The 22116-nt window shown below is 42.0% G+C and overlaps 1 protein-coding gene across 29 annotated transcripts in view; it reads left to right on the forward strand.

Moving 5' to 3' along the window:
- The window catches only part of ASH1L (ASH1 like histone lysine methyltransferase), a 215791-nt gene that overhangs the window by 52968 nt on the left and 140707 nt on the right, over positions 1–22116 (forward strand). For 9 of the 29 annotated variants that reach the window (XM_070077533.2, XM_070077538.1, XM_070077536.1 and 6 more), the window contains one exon: positions 17711–17908. The exons of the other annotated variants lie outside the window; for them this stretch is intronic. In XM_070077533.2, the coding sequence (XP_069933634.1) occupies positions 17711–17908 (198 nt within the window). The remainder of the gene's footprint in view (positions 1–17710; positions 17909–22116) is intronic. 29 annotated transcript variants of the gene reach the window in all.

The following is a 22116-nucleotide window of genomic DNA, read 5'->3' on the forward strand; positions in this document are numbered from 1 at the left end:
TGACTTGAGACATTAAGTTAGAAATGCACTGAATTCCCTTATGTGTTAGAATCTCTTCTGATTTTCCATTTTGTGTCACTGATGTTTTCTGTTTATTTGCCAGTATGATATAGTTGCATTTATTATGCTTTGTAGGGTTGCCTAATCCTTTCTCAGCACTCATACTTTACTGTATTCTGTGCATTCTTGCCTGGTAATTTATGAACTTAATTCTAGAAGTTGCCCAGCTGATACTAAATTCGTATTTTGTTCATCTTTATCTGCATTCAAACTTTAAGCCTAGTTTAATGATGAGTTCCTTGAGAGGCTTTGAATTCATTTTGCAAGGAGTTAGAGTATGTTACTGACACCTTTCCCTGGTTCTCTATTTCACTACTACTAGGCTATAGTTTGGTGCATTTACTCTCTGGACAGTCAGACCTTCTTAGGACAGACACTTTTTATTACTTTTCTTTTGGTCCTTTTGGAAATGTTTCTGTGAGGCCAGCAGTGTAATGAACATTGTGTCCTAATGCTGTTCGAGTTATTTTGTTGTAACTGAAGACTCTTCACAGTATTTAGTCTGCCATATGGCTAGAAGTGGAAAGCTTCTGATAGATTGTTTTATAAGAAATAACTCATTATTTACTTTATAGTAGATCTTCCTGTCCCTTTTTATTATCTAAAGTAAAAACAATAACTTTATAAATTTCCTGTAAAAATTGTATTTGGCTTTCTTGGAATTTCATGTGTGATACCTTCATTTTTTTCTTTCTTTCTTTTTTTTTTCTTACAAAGGTTTGTTTATTTGAAAAGCAGAATGACAGAGAGGCAGTGACAAATAGATATCTTCAATCTGCTGGTTTACTCCCCAAATGGCCATGACAGCCAGGGCTGGGCCAGGCCAATGCTAGGAGCCTAGAACTCCATCTGGGTCTCCCATGTGGGTGGGTCCAAGTACTTGGGCCATCTTCTGCTGCCTTCATGGGCACATTTAATAGCTAGCTGGATTGGAAGTAGAGCAGCCAGGACTCAGAGCAATGCTCATATGAGATGCCAGTTCAGGCCACTACTTAACCTGTTGCACTACAATGCCAGCTCAGATACCTCCATTCTTCTTCTTCTTCTTCTTCTTCTTCTTTTTTTTTTTTTTTTTTTTTTTTTTGACAGGTAGAGTGGATAGTGAGAGAGAGAGAGAGAAAGGTCTTCCTTTTGCTATTGGTTCACCCTCCAGTGGCCGCCACGGCTGGCGCGCTGCGTCTGGAGCACCGCGCTGAACCGAAGGCAGGAGCCAGGTGCTTCTCCTGGTCTCCCATGGGGTGCAGGGCCCAAGCTCTTGGGCCATCCTCCACTGCACTCCCGGGCCACAGCAGAGAGCTGGCCTGGAAGAGGGGCAACCGGGACAGAATCCGGCGCCCCGACCGGGACTAGAACCCGGTGTGCCGGCGCCGCTAGGTGGAGGATTAGCCTATTGAGCCGTGGCGCTGGCCACCTCCATTCTTCTAAAGCAGTATTTTATCAAGTGAAAGCGAAGGTGGAAGTCATTATATTTACTTAGTATTTTTCACAACACTAATTTAAAAGGAGAGGGGGTGGTGGTGCATTCTTTTCTAGCAATTTAGAGGAAATCCTATTTTTGCATTTGTGCAGCATCGCTTGTTATATGTGGTCATTGGGTCATTGTTCACTTAGTTTACAACATTTTTTTTAAAAAAGTGCTTTCGTGACCATTAGCCAAAATATTTGTCCTGTTGCAGGTAATTAAAACTGAAACTTGTGTGAGCAGAGAGGGATTGGGGGAATATTTCACTTCCACTATATACTGATTACAAATTAGGTTGGGGCCAGTGCTGTGGCTTAGCGGGTAAAGACGCTGCCTTCAGTGCTGACATCCCATATAGGTGCCAGTTCAAGTCCCAGCTGCTCCACTTCCGATCCAGCTCTCTGCTATGGCCTGGGAACGCAGTAGAAGATGGCCCAAGTCCTTGGGCCCCTGCTCCCACATTAGTGACCCGGAAGAAACTCCTGGATTCTGGCTTCGGATCAGCGCAGCTCCTGCCATTGCAGCCAATTGGAGAATGAACTAGCGGATGGAAGACCTCTCTCTCTCTCTCTCTGCCTCTCTGCCTCTCTTTCTCTCTCTGTGTAACTCTGACTTTCAAATAAATAAATAAAACATTTAAAAAGAAAACAGATTAGGTCAAAAAACATTGAAAAAAATTGGTGCTGTGTTAACTAACATTTTGCCTTTGAACAGTTTATTTGATGAATAGATTTAATGAACACAGCGAATTGTAAGCAAAATTTATAACTGTTTATAATTGTTCTTCTAAAAAGATAGTTTTTTGTTTGGGAGAAAGATCTATGCCAACTTTATGTATTATTTAAGAAACAGTTCATTGAAAAAGTATTTTTTTAATTTGAGTGAAGTGATTTTTTTTGTGGAGACATTAAATTCACATGAATTCGAATATTAAACTTAAGGCATTGGTTTTATATTTTATTTATACAACTGACAGTTTAACATAGTTTCTTAAAATATATAGATGATAAACATAATGGTGCATAAAATCTTTCACCATGTAGATGGTTTAGCTGATAATTCTTAAATTGCTGCAAGTAAATTTCAATTATTTTGTAATAATATAGTTGGGAAAAAATTGGTTTGATATTATATAGATGTTGGCTTTTTCTTTCCTTGACATTTCTTTCAGATACTGTTAATAGGTTTTCCAAGTTAAGTAGTTTCCTTACATTGTACCCTATGTAAGATAAGCCTGTTTTTAGATAAATTAAATGTTTTTTATTAAGATACCATTCAGAGGGCCAGAGCTGTGGCATAGTGGGTTAAGCTGCCACCTGCAGTGCTGGCATCCCATATGGGCGCCAGTTCAATACCTGGCTGCTCCACTTCTGACCCAGCTCTCTGCTTTGGCCTGGGATAGCAGTAGAAGATGGCCCAAGTCCTTGGTCCCCTGCACCTGTATGGGAGACCTGGAAGAAGGTCCTGGCTCCTGGCTTCAGATTGGCACAGCTCCAACCATTGCGGCCAACTAGGGAGCGAACCAGCGAATGGAAGACCTCTTTCTCTCTTTGCCTCTCCTCCTCTCTCTGTGTAACTCTGACTTTCAAATAAATAAATAAATCTTAAAAAAACAAAGATATGATTCAAATGCTGTAAAAATTTGCCCCTTTAAAATTAATGTTCAGTTGTTTTTAGTGTGTTCAGTATCTTTTGCTTGTACAGCTATCACTGCTATCTAATTTTAACACTTTTTCGTTACCTTAAATTTGTATTTTTATTGTGCCTTTTATGCTGTAGATAACTGTCCAGACAGCAGTTACTTTATACTTTCATATAGGAGGGTCAGGTTGTAGATTGCTTAATTGTGAACATAATATATTTGGCATAGACTCATAGCATTCTTTGAATTACTCATTTTTACCTGCAAAGTATTGCCATAATGAATAATTTTCATATAATGTGCTAGTTGCTGTAATAAAAATATAGTGTGGGAATCACTGAATTATTTGGAAGAATTGGTGCACTAGAGATTATGTTAGGAGAGTTTTACAGAGGAGCTCATATTTAAAATTAGGTGTTGGGGTGAATGTTAAGCTGCCACTTGGAATGCCCACATCCCATATCAGAGTGCAGGTTTGAGTCTCAGCTGCTCTGCCTCCCATTCAGCTCCCTCGTACTGTCCCTGGGAAAATGATGGTAAGTAAGTTCCTGATTGACCTGGATGCAATTCTTGGCTTCTGGCTTCAGCCTGGTCATTTGGGGAGTGAACCAGCAGATGGAAGATCTCTGTGTTTCCTTCTCTGTCACCCTACTTTTCAAATAAGTAGTAAATTATTCTTTTTTAAAAATTAGGTGTTTACCAGTTGGTTAGAATTTAGTGGAGGGGCCAGCACTGTGGCATAATGACTTAAGCAGTCATCTACAGTGCCAGCATCCCATATGGACACCAGTTCGAGTCCCGGTTGCTCTACTTCTGGTCCAGCTCCCTGTCAATGCACCTGGGAAAGCAGCAGAACATGGCCCAAATCCTTGGGCTCCTGCACCCACATGGGAGGCCTAGAAAAAGCTGATGTCTCCTGGCTTCGGCCTGGCCCAGCCCTGGCTGTTTGTGGCCATTTGGGGAGTGAACCAGCGGATGGAAGATTGATCCCCGCCCCCCCCCCCCGCCGCCGCCTTCTTCGTCTCTCTCTCTCTCTCTCTCTCTCTCTCTCTCTCTCAGTAACTGTGGCTTTCAAATAAATAATTTTTTAAAAAATAATTTAGTGCCAAAAGAAGGGCATGTTGGACAAGTTAAATAAGGGCAAAAACACATTTATGATTATCAGTTTTGTCATTTGTGCTATAAAACAGGAATTTGACAGCCCTTTAGTGTAGGTAAGTACTAAGAAAATCAAACTAGAGGAGAAGGGTAATTACATAATCATAATCAGCCTTTTGTATGTTGCCATTCATGGTTACTACTACCTTGGTTTTTACCTTTTGTTTCTTAATGGATTTTGCCATTAAGAGAAACCCCCCCCCTTTTTTTTTAAGATTTTTAAAAATTTATTTGAAAGGCAGAGCAACAGAGAGGGAGGGAGAGACAGAGATCTTCCATCGACTGCAATACAAAAGACTGCCACAGCCAAATCTGGGCAAGTTAGGAGCTAGGAACTCCATCCTGGTCTCCCATATGGATGGCAGGGACCCAAGTACTTTAGCCATCTTCCACTATCTTCCCAGAGGCAATAGCAGAAAACTGAATGGGAAGCAGAGACTGCAGCTGGCTCTTTGATGCGGGATACCAGCAAGGCAAATGGTAGCTGGACACACTGCACCACAGTGTTAGCCCTGAAGTTTCCTTGTTCTGACTCTGAAAGTGGGTTATTTCTTTCTTAAAACTGTATTTTGTGGATGGTGTTACTTTTAGTGATACAGTTTTATAGTAAGAATTGCATGACTAAATTCATTTTTGTTTTTTGTCATTATGATCCTGCCTTATAATGGCATTTCTCTTTTTTTTCCTGTGTTTTTGTTTGTTTTTTGAGATTTATTTTATTTATTTGAAAGACAGCTCCAGCAGTTGAGGCCATTTGGAGAGTGAACCAGTGAAAGGAAGACCTTTCTCTCTCTCTCTCCCTCTCACTGTCTGTAACTCCACCTCTCAAATAAAAAATAAAAATCTTTTTAAAAAAAGTAAAAAAAGTTAATATTGCTGTTTTTGAAAGTATTTCCACTTGAGCAATTTGGGGTTACTTGTGGTAAGTAATGAAGCCTTATCATTTATATCTGTAATGTTAACTATTTCCAAAGATACAGTGCCTGAATTTTATGTCCACACATAATCCTGAGTTACCTTGGTACTCATGTGGCAGTGAAAGTCATCTAGGTATTCATGATAGTTGGAACACAAATTGGTCGAGTTTCTTGAGGTCACAGAACTTTAACAGCAGATGGCATTAACAGATCAGATTTAAGAATGAGTTGCAGGGATTTAACTAATAAAGGATGGAGGGAAGTGAGTCATTGTGGTTCAGAGTACATCTCACAAAGCTCTGCTTGACTGTTCAGGGTTGTTAGTCTATTTAAAGGTTATCTCTGTGTTTGTTTATGTGTTTAAACCAACCACTTCAAAATCTAGCAATTTTAAGAAAAAGGAGAAGCATTTTATGGCTAATCTTCACCTCCTCCAACCTACTACAAAGCAAGAAAATGTGAGGGTATATTTCAGGGTCTCCTTAGTAACTGTAGCCTTCATTATCAATGAAGATCACTTTGCACCAGTAAATGCTTAATGTGAAGAATTATAAGATGGGGGCCGGCGCCATGGCGCACTAGGTTAATCTTCTGCCTGTGGCGCTGGCATCCCATGTGGGCATTGGTTTCTAGTCCTGGTTACTCCTCTTCCAGTCCAGCTCTCTGCTGTGGCCCAGGAGGGCAGTGGAGGATGGCCCAAGTGCTTGGGCCCTGCGCCCGCATGGGGAACCAGGAAGACTTGGCTCCTGGCTTCAGATCAGCATAGCTCCGGTCTTCGCGGCCATTTGGGGGGTGAAACATTGGATGGAAGACCTTTCTCTCTGTCTCTCCCTCTTGCTGTCTGTAACTCTACCTGTCAAATAAATAAATAAAAAATCTTTTAAAAAAGAAAAAATAATTATAAGAGGTATATTGTGGGCTCGTCCTGCGAGACCCGCACTGCCGGGATGGTGGTACCACGGCATTCTTTGACAAGAAGCACCGGCGACATGCTTTGGTGAACATGTCCCTTCATTAACAACCAGGCACACCTTTTAAAGGGCAAGCAGAGGGGACATAGCTAGTTCAGGGCAACACTAATTCTATAGGATAATGCCGATATTGGCACCGCTGTACTTTTCCAATCAGCTTGAAGGTCACGTAGCCTATGTAGCCTCCCAGGAGATCTTTATGGGTCTGGGCCACACCGGGGAATTGTTTACCTGATTGGCAATTACAAGGCTCTTCAGCAGGGAGACAGAGTGGGGGAACTGTGCCTGGGGCTCCTGCCACCTGCCAGCAGTCAGGTCATAGAGTCTTTCCCAGGATGCATAGTGTGCCATGCCCACTTAACCTCCTGCATGGGCTGGGCAGGCGGTCTAAAACCAGGCACAGGATCACCCACAGAATATATGATTGTGTAAGGACATACCAGAGAAGATTGAACTTTGCATATTAACTGTGGCTTCACTATAACCAGTGCAAATACAGATCTTTCTTCAGCCTGTATGGTATTTCTTTTTTTTTTTAAGATTTCTTTATTTATTTGAAAGTTGGGAGTTACACAGAGAGAGGAGATGCCGGTGCTACAGGCTTTTTTTTTTTTTCTTTTAAGATTTATTTACTCATTTGAAAGTCAGAGTTAGAGAGAGAAGGAGAGGAGAGGCAGAGAGAGAGAGAGAGAGATCTTCCATCCGCTGGTTTGCTCCCCAATTGGCCCCAAGGGCCAGCACTGTGTGGATCTGAAGCCAGGAGCTTCTTCTGGGTCTCCCACGCAGGTGCAGGGGCCTAAGAACTTAGGTCATCTTCTACTGCTTTCCCAGGCCACAGCAGAGAGCTGGATTGCAAGTGGAGCAACCGGGACTCAAACTGGCACCCATATGGGATGCGGGCACTGCAGGCAGCGGCTTTACCCACTACGTCACAGCGCCAGTCCCTTCCCTTTTAAAAAAAATTTATTTATTTATTTGAAAGGCAGAGACAGATCCCATCCGCTCATTCATTCCCCAGCATGCCTGCAACAGCTAAAGAAGGGATCCAGGAACTCAGTCAAGGTCATCCATGTGGGTTTCAGTAACCCAGTAACTTGTCTCCCTAAGTATATTAGCAAAATGCTGGAATCAGGAGCCAGATTTTTTGAACTCAAGCACTTAACTTATGGAACAGTAGACATCTTAACCACTGGGCCAAGTGCCTGCCTCTTGTTCCTTATTTTTTAGCCATCAAATGTGTTCTTTAACAGATCTATTATGTATATTCTACCTTCATTTTTGGAAAACATCCCAAAGTTAAATATACAAAGTTCTGCTATGTTAGGAAGTCAGAGTTTAAGAGGTACAGAAAAGCATTTTGACAAAAATGTACAGATGGTAGATTTATATACTAAATATTTTAACTATTTTAGGAAAGCTACATTGAATTACATCTGATAATATATGTGCAGAAAGGTGATCCTAGCAGTTGCAGGATTAGTAGTTACTTTCACAGAAAAAACAGTGAAAGAAGATGAAACTTGCTTCTAAACCCCACCTTTTCATTTTTGAGCCTAATTGCTGAGTGTGATTTTCCTGTAGTTTCTTGTCCAGTCCTAGATTGTGTATGTGGGTACTCCAAAAAGACTACTGGAGAAATAATAAGCAGATACTGAAAATTATAATCCAAAGGCAGGGGAGCTTGATGACTTGTTTTTAAGCTGTTTGTTGATTATGTTGTCTGAGCACTTAGGAATTATCAAAGAAGTAGAAATTCTCCAGCATACTTGATGACTTTTTTTTTCTTCTGTTTGCCTCTACCTCAAGAATTAAATTACCGAAGAGAAAAGAGGGAAAACTGAAGTGTTAATTTAAGGTTGCTGAATTTCTAAATAAAAAACAAGAGACAGGTGTTTGGTACTACAGTTAAGATGCTGATTGCAACATACGCATCCTATATTGGAGTGCCTGGGTTTGAGTCCTGACCCTGCTTCCAGTTCCAAGTTCTGCTGATATGTATCCTGGGAGGCTGCAGGTTGATGGCTCAAGTGTTTGGGTGCTTGCTTCCCATGTGTTAGACCTGGATTAATTTCCAGGCTCATGGCTTTGGCCTGGCCCAACCCTGATTATTAGTAGACATTTGGAAAGTGAACCAGCAATGGAAGATGGTCTCTGTTTCTGACTCCATCTCCCTTTGCTCTCCCTCCCTCTTTCTTTAAAATAAAAATAAATGCAAATTTTAAGATGAAAAGAAAAACGTTTTACTATGAAATAAAGGAGGAGGATGAGGGAGTGGGAAAACCCAACTGGAGCACCAGCTCTTAGGTCGTTAGGTACTCTTTTTGATTTGTTCTTATTGTGTAATTATTCATTTCTTACCTTTTACTAGCAGTAGCTCCTGGAGTGTGAGGCTGATCTTTTTCACTTTTGTCTTTCATGACCAATAAAGAACATGCTTTAAAAATAGTTCAATAAGACTGAAAGCTGGCGCTTACTTTCAGTTGTAGATTGCTTAATTGTGAACATAATATAAAAAAAAAAGAAGAAGAAGAAGAAAGACTGAAAGTAAGACTTGTAAACATAAAACAGGTATCAGCTTCACCACCAAAAATAAAGTCCTTAAAATGCAATTTGGGGGCCGGCGCCGCGGCTCACTAGGCTAATCCTCCGCCTTGCGGCGCCGGCACACTGGGTTCTAGTCCCGGTCAGGGCGCCGGATTCTGTCCCGGTTGCCCCTCTTCCAGGCCAGCTCTCTGCTGTGGCCCGGGAGTGCAGTGGAGGATGGCCCAAGTGCTTGGGTCCTGCACCCGCATGGGAGACCCGGAAAAGCACCTGGCTCCTGGCTTCGGATCAGCGTGAGCCGCGTTGCCGGCCGCTTTCTGACTTTTTATTTTTAAATAACTTTTTTTGAAGATTTATTTTATTTATTTGAAAGAGTTACAGAGAGAAGTAGAGATAGTGAGATCTTCCATCCACTGGTTCACTCCCCAGGTGGCCACAGCGGCAGAGCTGTGCCGATCTGAAGCCAGGAGCCAGGAACTTCTTGTGGGTCTCCCATGTGGGTGCAGGGGCCCAAGGACTTGGGCCATCTTTGCTGCTATCCCAGGCCATAGCAGAGAGCTGTATCGGAAGAGGAGCAGCCAGGATTAGAACTGGCACGCATATGGGATGTCGACACTGCAGGCCAGGGCTTTAACCTGCTGCACCACCGCACTGGCCCCAACATTAGACTTTTTGTTTATGAAAACACTTGGAGGGGCCGGCGCTGTGGCGCAGCAGGTTAATCTTCTGCCTGCAGCGCCGGAGCGCCAGTTCTAGTCCTGGCTGTTCCTCTTCCTATCCAGCTCTTTGCTATGGCCTGGGAAAACAGCAGAAGATGGCCCAAGTCCTTGGGCCCTTGCACCCACGTGAGGGACTGGGAAGAAGTACCTGGCTCCTGGCTTCAGATCAGTGCAGCTCCGGTCATTGCAGCCATTTGTAGAGTGAACCAATGGAAGGAAGACCTTTCTCTGTCTCTCCCTCTCACTGTAACTCTACCTGTCAAATAAATAAATAAAATCTTAAAGAAGAGAAAAGAAAACACTTGGACATGTCAAACACCTTTAAAAAAAAAAAAGATTTATTTTTTAGTTGAAAGAGTTACAAGGAGAGGCCGGCACTGTGGCACATCGGGTTAAAGCCCTGGCCTAAAGTGCTGGCATCCCATATGCGTGCCAGTTTGAGTCCCAGCTGCTCCTCTTCCGATCCAGTTCTCTGCTATGGTCTGGGATAGCAGTAGAAGATGACCCAACTCCTTGGGTCCCTGCAAGGAGGCTCCTGGCTTCAGATCAGCACAGCTGTGGCCATTGTGGACATTTGGGGAGTGAACCAGCGGATGGAAGACCTCTCTCTCTCTGTCTCTGCCTCTCTCTGTAACTCGGTCTCTCTCTCTCTCTCTCTTTTTTTTTTTTTTTTGACAGAGTGGACTGTGAGAGAGAGACAGAGAGAAAGGTCTTCCTTTTGCCATTGATTCACCCCCACAATGGCTGCTGTGCCTGTGCTGCGGCCGGCGCACCGCGCTGATCCGAAGGCAGGAGCCAGGTGCTTCTCCTGGTCTCCCATGCGGGTGCAGGGCCCAAGCACTTGGGCCATCCTCCACTGCCTTCCTGGGCCACAGCAGAGAGCTGGCCTGGAAGAGGGGCAACTGGGACAGAATCCGGCGCCCCGACCGGGACTAGAACCTGGGGTGCCAGCGCTGCAGGCAGAAGATTAACCTATTGAGCTGTGGTGCCAGCCTGTAACTCTGTCTTTCAAATAAATAGAATAAATCTTTAGAAAAGAAAAAAGTTACATGGAAAGAGGAGAGGTAGAGAGAGAGAGAGAGAGAGGTCTTCCGTCCATTGGTTCACTACTTAATTGGCCTAAATGTTGCTTCCCAAGGTGCACATTAACAGAATCAGGGAATCATGAGTGTGGAGCCAGGACTCAAATCCAAACTCCCACCCCATCAAACAGCTTTTGAAAGCATTTAACACGTGGTAGTGATTTTTTACACCAAAAGATTGTACCCCATAAACCCAGATGAAACAATTTTATTGTTACTACATGGGATATTGTGTTTATCCCAGGGCCTTTAAATACTTTGTGCTTAGTCTCCTTAGCTCTAGCTAGAGAATTTGAGATGTGTTAAGTAGGAGAAGATGGGCACATTTTCTCATCTTACCTATGCATTGAGAGCCATCTCTGAGTGCATTCATTCTTTTTTGTGACAATTTATAGAAAGGTCTAAAATGCAAATATACATCCCACTAGTATTTTTCTACTTCCATGCTCTTGTTGGCAAAAACTGTTAAAGCAAGAAGATATGATGGTACATAGGTATCTCTTAACCCCTGCTGTGATGGATTCTATTGTCTAACCTTCCTCTTGTTCGCTTTTGGAAGCTGCTTGAACTACTACTATTTTGTAGTAGAGGAGACTAAGAGACTAGTTGGCACAATGCCCAGCTACTCCATGGCAGCAGAAATGATGCAAACTCTTAGGGATCCTCACAGTTTTCTATAAAGCCTGTTTTTTCTCCCTTTATATACAAAAACAGACAGCCAAGGGGGCAACGTTGATCTTTCCTACAGGGTGGAAATAAAACAAACTATCATTCTTTTCCCAAAGTAACATTTATTATGGAATCATATGTTCCCTTAATTGAGGGGAGGAGGCCATCCTTCCTGTTGCATTCTGCTATGAATGTACCAGGAATATTAATCACTATCGTAATTAGTTTAATCAGGTGCATCCTCAATTCTTGCTTTCGTTTTGTAATAGGAACTTCTGTAATCAGTGCTGCATTTGCTTGATTGAACAGTTCACTTTCTCTTAAGAGTATAGAGTGTAAGGGATATCTATGGGAATTTGTGTTGTAGCTTGTTTTAATGATATACCTCATTATGTATGGTGAATGTAAATGTTTCTCATTTCATTGTTGATATTGCTAATAGAAAAAGTCATTATTGAACCAAATTGTTAGAAGGCATATCTTTAGTTCCAGAGAATTAAACCTAAACACCAACACTTTGACATGAGATTCATGTGCTGCTTTTTATAATTGTCTGTTCTTATCTTTTATTTTACTGATTGTAAATCACTGCAGTAATGCTCACATCCAGATTGCTCAGTAAATGCCTGTTACTGTTTAATTCTGAGATACAGCTGTGCTGAACTGAATGAAGACCTGTGGGGAGATGTCAGAATTAAAGGTCTAAGCCGGCGCCGTGGCTCAATAGGCTAATCCTCCACCTTGCGGCGCCGGCACACCGGGTTCTAGTCCCGGTTGGGGCGCCGGATTCTGTCCCGGTTGCCCCTCTTCCAGGCCAGCTCTCTGCTATGGCCAGGGAGTGCAGTGGAGGATGGCCCAGGTGCTTGGGCCCTGCACCCCATGGGAGACCAGGAAAAGCACCTGGCTCCTGGCTCCTGCCAGGATCAGCGCGGTGCGCCGGCTGCAGCGGCGGCCATTGGAGGGTGAACCAACGGCAAAAGGAAGACCTTTCTCTCTCTGTCTCTCTCTCTCACTGTCCACTCTGCCTGTCAAAAAAAAAAAAAAAAAAAAAAAAAGAATTAAAGGTCTATATGACAGCAAGACCTGAAGCTTTTATTAAAGTTAGTTAATAGGAAGACAAGATTGAATACATGATAAAAAGAGGTTGTTTCCTGTCTGACTTCACTTTGTGAGTGAAAATCACAGGGTACATAGTTATAAATTATACCTCTTTCACAACTAGTCAGATAGGAATTTATAGGGAGAAAGCCCAGGAAAAAGACTTTATTAAATCAGATATGAACTGTTGCAGTCAATTTTTGTGTCACTATTTTTCTTTAATGAAAAAAAGAACCTAGGGTCTGACTTGGCACAATGGGTTGAGCCGCTTCTTGCAATAGCAGCATCCCCTATGGGATCTCACCTGTTCTGCTTCCAGTCCAGCTCCCTGCTAATGCACTGGGAAAGCATCAGATGTTAGTCCAAGTGCTTGGCCCCCCGCTGCCTATATTGCAAACCCAGGTGGAGCTTTGGGCTCCTGGCTTCATTGCAGCTATTTGGGGAGTGAATAGAGGATGGAGCATCTCTCTCTCTGTCTCTCCTCCCACTACTGTCGCTCTGCCTTTTAAATAAATAAATAAATCTTTACAAAATTCTAAATACTTGGTTTCTGGTACTGTTAGCATTTTATGTGTTCCTTAAATTTTACATAAGCAAGAAGAGTTTTTTGCTTGTCAGAGTTTGCTTCACATAATATCTGTATTATTACTATCCTGTTGATTGTTGTCATAATTTTTGGAAAAATTAAACTTCATTTATGGGGCCGGCTGTGTGACGTAATGGGTAAAGCTACCACCTGCAGTGTTGGCATCCATATGGGCGCCGGTTCGAATCCCAGCTGCTCCACTTCTAATCTAGCTCTCTGCTATGTCCTGGGAAGGCAGTAGAAGATGGCCTAAGTCCTTGGGCCCCTACACCCACATGGGAGACTTGGAAGTGGCTCCAGGCTCCTGGCTTTGGATTGGCCCAGCTCCGGCTATTGTAGCCATTTGGAGAGTTTACCAGCGGTTAGAAGACCCCCCCCCCCCTCTCTCTGCCTCTGTGTCTATAACTCCGCCTTTCAAATAAATAAATCTTAAAAAAAAAAAAACTTCATTTAGGGACTAGCTTTGTTGGCACAGTGGGTTAAACCACCAGGTGCCATGCTGGTTGAAGTATTACCAGGCTACTTCCCATCCAGCTCCCTGCTAATGTGCCTGGGAAGGCATCAGAAGATGGCCCAAGTACTTGGGCCCCTGCCATCTGTGTGGGAGACCCACATGGAGTTCCTGCCTCCTGGCTTTGGCCTAGCTCAGACATGGTTATTGCAGCCATTTGAGGAGTAAACCATTGGATGGAAGATCTCTCCCTCTGTCTCTCCCTATCTCTCTGTTGCTCTGCCTTTCAGGTAAATGATTAGTCTTTAAAAAAAAAAAAAAAAAAAAAACAAAAAAACGTTCCAGGGCCAGCATTGTGATGTTGCAGGTTAAGCCTACACTAAGCCTACATCGTCAATGCTGGATTCCCATATGGGTGCAGATTTGAGTCCTACTGTTCCTTTTCTGATCCAGCCCCCTGCTAATATACCTCGGAGAGCAGTGGAGGATGGCCCTGGTCTTTATGCACCTGTACTCATATGGGAGACCTAGATGAAGCTTCAGGCTCCTGGCTTTGGCCTGTACCAGTCCTGGCTGTTATGGCTATTTGGGGAGTGAACCAGCAGATGGAAGATACCTCTCTCTGTGTCTCTTCTGCTCTCTCTCTAATTCTGCCTTTCATATAAATAAATAAATTTTTTAAAAAAGAGCCTTTAGAGATCTTTCATCTAGTAGATTGGAAGTAGAACAACCAAGAATCAAACCAGCACCTGAGTGGTCACAGGCAGCAACTTAACCCTCTATGCCACAAGGCTGGCCCCTAGTGGTTGTTTTTTTAAATAGAAAATATTTGGTGGCATGTTTAAAATTAAATTCTTTAGCATTTTTTCACATGTGACCTCTTATTATATGCCATAAAAAGCTTTGTACATTTCTTGAAAATGTTTTCTGAATATTTTCAGAAGCAGCCTTAAGATTTTTGCCTTTATATTTCTAGTTTCTAACATTTTTGCAAATAGCTTATATTTCATGTATCAATTTTGAAAAATTTATCTATAACATTGAAGTGGAGATGTGTGTAATTGGCTTGAAAGATAACAAACCTGTATGTAAATTTTCACCTGTATCTCAATGTTAGCTGCATGCACACTAATTTAACTCTCTGTCCTATAATAGTTAGGATGAACTTTGCAGCAGATATCATTTAAAGCATATATCTACTCCAAATATGCATAATTGTATTTGTCTTATCAGTGAGCTCCAGGAAACAAACTGCTTTTAGTATTTATGTTTATATTGTTATTTACAGAGTGTAATATTAAAGCTTTCCTTTGTTCAAGCACTCTTTCTTATATTTAATAATGCCTAGCTCCTTCCTGTTTCATTAATTTAATTTAAGGACTTAGCAGGTTTATTTCAATTATTCATATTTTAAGAATGATGAAAATAGCCTACTGTATTTCTGCTTACAAACAGTTCTGTAACTTACATTCTGTGCCATAAGTATTCTTTTTTTTAAATAAAGAAGTTTAATTCTTACTTGTTTATTTACTTACATAAAGGAAACAGACTTCAAGCATTTCATATATCCAGATTTTTGATTTTTTTTTTAAGATTTATTTAATTATTGGAAAGGCAAAGAGAGAGAGAGGTCTTCCATCTGCTGGGTTCACACCCCCCCCCCCCCCCCCCAGATGGCTGCAACATCTGTAGCTGTGCTGATTTGAAGCCAGAAGCCAGGAGCTTCTTCCAGGTCTCCCACGAGGGTATAGGGGCCCAAGGACTTGGGCCATTTTCTGCTTCTTTCCCAGGCTGTAGCAGAGAGCTAGATTGGAAGTGGAGCAGCCAGAACTTGATATGGCACCCATATGGGATGCCTGCACTGCAGGTGGCAGCTTTACCCACTACATCACACTGCCTGCTCCTGTAAGTTTTCTTTGAACACACATCTTGAGGATATGAGCAGAATATCCTATTAATATGGTTTTCTCATAGCTTTCTATTGTCTATCAATTAGAGAAAAATCTACTTTATTTTTCTTTTCTTAATTGGTGGTTTTCCTTTCTGTACAATTGTTTTTTCCAGTCACATTCATTTTGATATTATGGATTGGGAGATACAGATATCTTAGGGCAAACAATAAAAGAAATTTTATTTACCAACCTTTGCTTTCAGGCACGCATGTTTGTACATGTTTAAATGTCTGTTGTGAGGGGGTTGGCATTGTGGCTCAGCAGGTTAAGCTTCTAGCTGCTCTGCTTCCAATCCAGCTCACTACTAATGGCCAATATCTTTTCTGAAAAGAACTTAAGAAATGACCATAATGGTTGGTTTTGATTTTTGTTTTTACTTGGGAAAGCATGAAAATCTTTGGTCATGAACATCTGATGATGATGAGCAGTCTATGGAAATACCTCAGCAAGTTTATCCAAAGTTAGGCCTCATAGAATCATATCTATAAAGACTATCTTGAAGGATTCCATGTTTGTTTGGAATGAGGCTAAACCTTATGTTAAATTATTTTTATTCCTTATTATTTGTAGATCAGAAGTGATGTATTCTAGATAGCGATGGTTTATTTTGAAGTTTCATGAAATTTTGAGCTGAATTGACATTTTATTTTGGTTGATTTTTATGTGATATGAAGCATTCACAAATAGAAATTTTTCTTGAAAGACTGAGAAGAAGATAAAATATTTCACCTAAAGGTTAATGTTTTCCATGTTTATTTAGGCTACTACCCTAAAGTTTTATGAAGATTACAATTATTATCTAAGCGCAGTTTTAATTATTCTGTATGAAATGATTACTTAATTTTGTCAGAATTTATTTGCTTAAACATAAATGATTTTATACTAATGTTGATAATGTACACAATTTTACATTTTGTTCACCCATTTTCAGTGTACCATCCAGTGGTTGTTAGTATGATCACAAGAGTTGTTACAGCCCTTATCTCAGTCAACTTTAGATCATTTTCATCGTTCATGAAAAAAAGTCATAACCATTAATGTTCATTTCCAGTTCCTCACCCACCTCCCCAGCCCCAGGCAATCACTTAGGTACTTTGTCTATATATTTTCCTATTCTGGTCTTTTCCTCCTCTCCTCTTTTAGTGTAATTATATATTCTGTGAACATTATCTTCCCATCGTCTTAACCTCCCAGCCTTTGGTAACCACCATTCTATTCTGTCCATCTGTGAAATCTACTTTTTAAAATTCCACAGATGAGTTGGGTCATATGGTGTTTGTCTTTTTGTATCTGGCTTATATCATCCAACATAATGTTTTCCAGGTTCACACATATTGTCATAAACAACAGGATTTCATCTTTTGTTATGACTGAATAGCTTCCATTGTCTGTATAAACTACATTTTCTTTATCCATGTGTTGATTCCATGCCTTTGAATTTATAAATAGTGCTGCAGTTAGCTTGAGAGTACAGATACCTATTGAACATACTGATTTGGTTTTTTTTGGATATACAGTGTGATTGCTAGATGATATGGTACTTCTATTTTTATTTATTTATTTATTTATTTTTGACAAAGTGGACAGTGAGAGAGAGAGAGACAGAGAGAAAGGTCTTCCTTTGCCGTTGGTTCACCCTCCAATGGCCGCTGTGGCTGGCGCGGCGCACCGCGCTGATCCAATGGTAGGAGCCAGGTACTTATCCTGGTCTCCCATGGGGTGCAGGGCCCAAGCACTTGGGCCATCCTCCACTGCACTCCCTGGCCACAGCAGAGAGCTGGCCTGGAAGAGGGGCAACCGGGACCGAATCCGGCGCCCCGACCGGGACTAGAACCCGGTGTGCCAGCGCTGCAGGCAGAGGATTAACCTATTGAGCCGCGGCGCCGGCCCTCTATTTTTATTTTTTAAAAGACTTTGTATATTTTTATATTGGAAGGCAGAGCCAGAGAGAGGTTGATTGGTTTTCCATTAATTGGTTTACTTCTCAAATGTGTGAAAAAACAGGGCTAGGTGAGGCTGAAGCCAGAAGCAAGCAGCTCCATCTAGGTTTCCCACTCGGGTAGCAGGGAGTCAGAATCCCTGAGTCATCTGCTGCCTTCCAGCAGGAAGCTTGGTCAGAAGCTGAGGCAAGACATCAGCCCAGGCACCCTGTGTGGTATATGAGTGTACATAATGCTTTCCATATTGGCTATACTAATTTACATTGCCACCACCCTAATAAGGTTCCCTTTTCTCCAATCCTCACCAGTAATTGTTATGTTTGTCTTTTGGTAATAGCCATCCTAATGGGAGTGAGGTGGTGTCTCATTGTGGTTTTGATTTGTACTTTTCTGATAATTAATAACATTGAACATTTTTTTCATATACTTGCTAGCCATTTGTCTTTTTTTTTTTTTTTTAAGATTATTTATTTTCAAAATGAGAGTTACAGAGAGAGAGGAAGAGACAGAGGGAGAGAGAGATCTTCCATCCCAGGGTTCACTCCCCAGGTGGCTGCAACAGCTAGCACTGGGCCAGGCCGAAGCCAAGAGCGTCATCCAGGTTTCCCATGTGGATGGCAAGGATCCAGATACTTGGGCCATCTTCTGCTGCTTTCTCAGGTACATTAGCAGGGAGTGGGATTGGAAGTGGAGTAGCCGGGACACTAACCTGCCCCCATATTGGATGCTGGCATCATAGGTGGTGGCTTTACCTGCTATGCCATAACATTGGCACCTGTCTTTTTTTGAGATACATCTATTCATGTATTTTGCCCATTTTAAAATAGGGCTAATTTGAATTCTTGCTGTTGAGCTAATTTCCTTATGTATTTTATATATTAACCATTTGTTGAAAATTATTTTCCATTCTATAGTTTGTCACTTTACTCTGTCAGTTGTTTCCTTTACTGTGCAGATACTTTTTGAGTTTAATATAATCCTATTTTTTTCTGTATACTTTTGTTGCCTTTACTTTTGAGGTCATATCCAAAAAGTCATTGCTCAGACCAATGTAATGCAGTCTTTCTTCTGTATTTTCTTCCAGTAGTTTTATAGTTTCAGGACTTACAGTTAAGTATTTAAACCCTTTGGAGTGATTTTTGTATATGGTAAGACTTAAAGGTGTACTTTCATTCTTTTTTATGTTGATATCCAATTTTCCTAGTGCCGTTTATTGGAGAGACTGTCCTTTCCCTACAATGTGTTCTTGGCACGTTTATTGAAAATCATTTAGCTGTAAATGTGTGCATTTTGAGCTCTGTCTTCTTTAGTTTTCTTTTTTTTAAAAAAGATTTATTTATTTGAAAGTCAGAGTTAGAGAAAGAAAGAGAAATATTTCCCATCCACTAGGGATCCACTGGTTCACTCCCCAGATGGCAGCAATGGCCAGGGCTGGACCAGGCCAAATCCAGGAGCTTCATCCGGATCTCCCACATGGGTGGCAAGAACCCAAACACTTGGGCCATATTCCCAAGCAATTAGCAGTGAGCTAGATCAGAAGTGGAGCAACTGGAACAATAACAGATGCCCATATAAGGATGCTAGCATCGCAGGCAGCACTTTACCTGCTGTGCCACAGTGCTGACCCCTATTTCTAGGTTCTCAATTCTATCCCGTTATTGATCATAGCAGAAATAAATGAAGACTCCAGGAACTTGATCTGGGTTTATCACATAGGTTTCAGGGACGAATGAGTCATCACCATTGCCTCCAGGGACTGTATTAGCAGGAAGGTAGAATTGGGAGCTGAACCAGAACTCAAACCCAGACACTCTAATATGGGATGCAGACATCCCAAGCAATATCTTAACTGCATGTCTGCTCTTGAAAGTGAATATTTAAATAATAACTATAAACCTCAGTGACATGCCTTAGTAATATTATTTTATTACTATTTTTTTTGACAGGCAGAGTTAGAGAGAGAGACAGAGAGAAAGGTCTTCCTTTTTCCGTTGGTTCACCCCACAAATGGCCGCTACGGCCGGCGCGCTGCTCCAATCCGAAGCCAGGAACCAGGTGCTTTTCCTGGTCTCCCATGTGGGTGCAGGGCCCAAGCACTTGGGCCATCCTCCACTGCCTTCCCAGGCCACAGCAGAGAGCTGGCCTGGAAGAGGAGCAACCAGGACAGAATCTGGCGCCACAATCGGGACTAGAACCCCGGGGTGCCGGCGCCACAGGCAGAGGATTAGCCTAGTGAGCCACGGCACCGGCCAGTAATATTATTGACACTGCTAAACTGATTATAATTGGTAGTAATTATTCTGAAGCTAACTATGCACAAGTTTTGTGATATCAAAAATCTATTAGTTTTTTGGATTTTCTGAAACTGTTGGTAAATACCTTCTTTTAAGTATAAATTGTGAATACTGCATATTTGAAAGGAACTATTGTGTAACAGTAATTGTTTTGCACTTCCTTGTTTATAGCTTCTCCTTTAATTAGAGTCTGTAAATATATTTATAGAGATCTCATTTGTCATTTTCTTTACTCTCTTGTGATTCTTGATAATTATTCATAATAAAGGCAAAAATGGAAATTCCTATTTTGGGGTATATAATTCTCTCTCTCTCTCTTTTTTTTTTTTTTTTTTTTTTGACAGGCAGAGTGGACAGTGAGAGAAAGAGACAGAGAGAAAGGTCTTCCTTTGCCGTTGGTTCACCCTCCAATGGCCGCCGCGGCCGGCGCGCTGCGGCCGGCGCACCGCGCTGATCCGATGGCAGGAGCCAGGAGCCAGGTGCTTTTCCTGGTCTCCCATGGGGTGCAGGGCCCAAGCACCTGGGCCATCCTCCACTGCACTCCCTGGCCACAGCAGAGGGCTGGCCTGGAAGAGGGGCAACCGGGACAGAATCCGGTGCCCCGACCAGGACTAGAACCCGGTGTGCCGGCACCGCTAGGCGGAGGATTAGCCTAGTGTATAATTCTCTTTTTAAAAAATTTGTTTTCATCTTATATGGAAGACAGAGGGACAGACAATAAGAGATCATACATCCCCTGGTTTACTCACCAGATGCCCACAGCAACCAGAACTGGGCCAAGCCAAAGCTGGGAGCCCAGAGTTCCACCTGAGTCTCCCACATGGACCCAAGTACTTGAAATGTCATCTGTTGCCTCCCAGGGTGTACATTAGCAGGAAGCTCAGTGAGAAACAGGAGCCAGAACTGGAACCAGATATGAGATGTATGTATCCCAGGTGACAACCACTGTGCCGAACACCCATCCTCAGCTATTAAAATTTTTTATGTCAATTATCTGCTCAAATCTTTACTCATATATATGTTTATATATTGATATTTCTAATTTTTTTGTTGTTGTATTTAAGAAGCAGAGAGAGAGAGCTCCCATTCACTGGCCAAATTCCCCAATACACTCAGTGGCTGGAGCCATTCCTGGACAGGGCTGAAGCTGGGAGCCAAGAACTCAGTCCAGGACTCCCATGTAAGTGGCAGGCACCCAGTTAGTAGAGCCATCAGCGCTGCTCTCATGGTCTTTATTAGCAGGAAGTCTGCAGTAGGAGTCAGAAGCCAGAGCTGGAAATCAAACCCAGGAACTCTGATGTGGGATGTGGGCGTCTTACTGCTGTAAATTATTACATAGAAATATAATATGTGATATAGTATTTATAAATGCTGCTGTAAACTTTTTTATTTTAAAGCAAGTAGTCAACAAACCTTTACAAGAATTTGATGAGGTGATTGATTATTAGAGAAATAAATGAAAAAATCAGTAGTTTTCATACTCACATATGTAAGAGAATTTCAAAAAGTGCATGGAAAATGAAATTAACAAATAAGTTTATTTTAATCATATTTGAAATCCATGTATACTTGAAGAAATAATCTGAAGATCAAAGAATCATAAGGACCTGTTTTGAGGTATAATAGGTAAAACTGCTCTCTGAAATGTCAGCATCCCATATAGGCACTGGTTTGTGTCCCGGCTGCTCCAATTCTGATCTAGCTCCCTGCTAGTGGCCTAGGAAAAGCAGCAGCAGATGGTTCAAATGTTTGGGCCCCTGTCAGCCACATGGGAGACCTAACTTCGGCCTGGCCCAGCCCTAGCTATTGCAGCCATTTAGGGAGTAAGCCAGCTAATGGGAGATCTCTTTCTGTCTCTTGCCCTGTCTCTGTAATTGTGCATTTCAAATAAAAAAAGTATTGAAATGAAATAATCTAGGGATAAATTAATTATAAGGACTTAGGAGTAGGCATTTAGCCTGCTAGTTAAGATACTTGTGTTCCCTATCTGCCTGGGTTTGATACCCAGCTCTGCCTCCTGACTCTGGCAGACCCTTGTATATGAAGAAAGTTTGTAAGCACTACTTAGACTTGATCAAATTGAAAAGCGTACTATAGGGGCAGCACTGTGGCGCAGTGGGTTAAAGCCCCGGCCTGCAGCACCCATATCCCATATGGGCACTGGTTCAAGACACGGCTGCTCCACTTCCAATCCTGCTCTCTGCTGTGGCCTGGGAAAGCAGAAGATGGCCCAAGTCCTTGGGCCCCTGCACCTGCATGGGAGACCCAGCAGAAGCAGCTGGCTCCTGGCTTCGATCATCTCAACTCTGGCTGTTGCGGTCATTTGGCTCTACCTCTCTCTCTAACTCTTTCAAATAAATAAATAATAAAAAAAATACTATATATTTTTTTAAGATTTTATTTATTTGATAGGTAGAGTTACAGACAATGAGAGGGAAAGACAAAGAGAAAGGTCCTCCATCCGCTGGTTCACTCCCGAAATGGTGGCAACGGCAGGAGATGTGCCAATCCGAAGCCAGGAACCAGGAGCCTTTTCTGGGTCTTCCATGGGGGTGCAGTTGGGCCATCTTCTAC

The sequence above is a fragment of the Oryctolagus cuniculus genome, chromosome 7 (genome assembly GCF_051225735.1).
Source record: "Oryctolagus cuniculus isolate XC-2025 breed Fujian yellow rabbit chromosome 7, ASM5122573v1, whole genome shotgun sequence".
Taxonomy (NCBI): Eukaryota; Metazoa; Chordata; class Mammalia; order Lagomorpha; family Leporidae; genus Oryctolagus; species Oryctolagus cuniculus.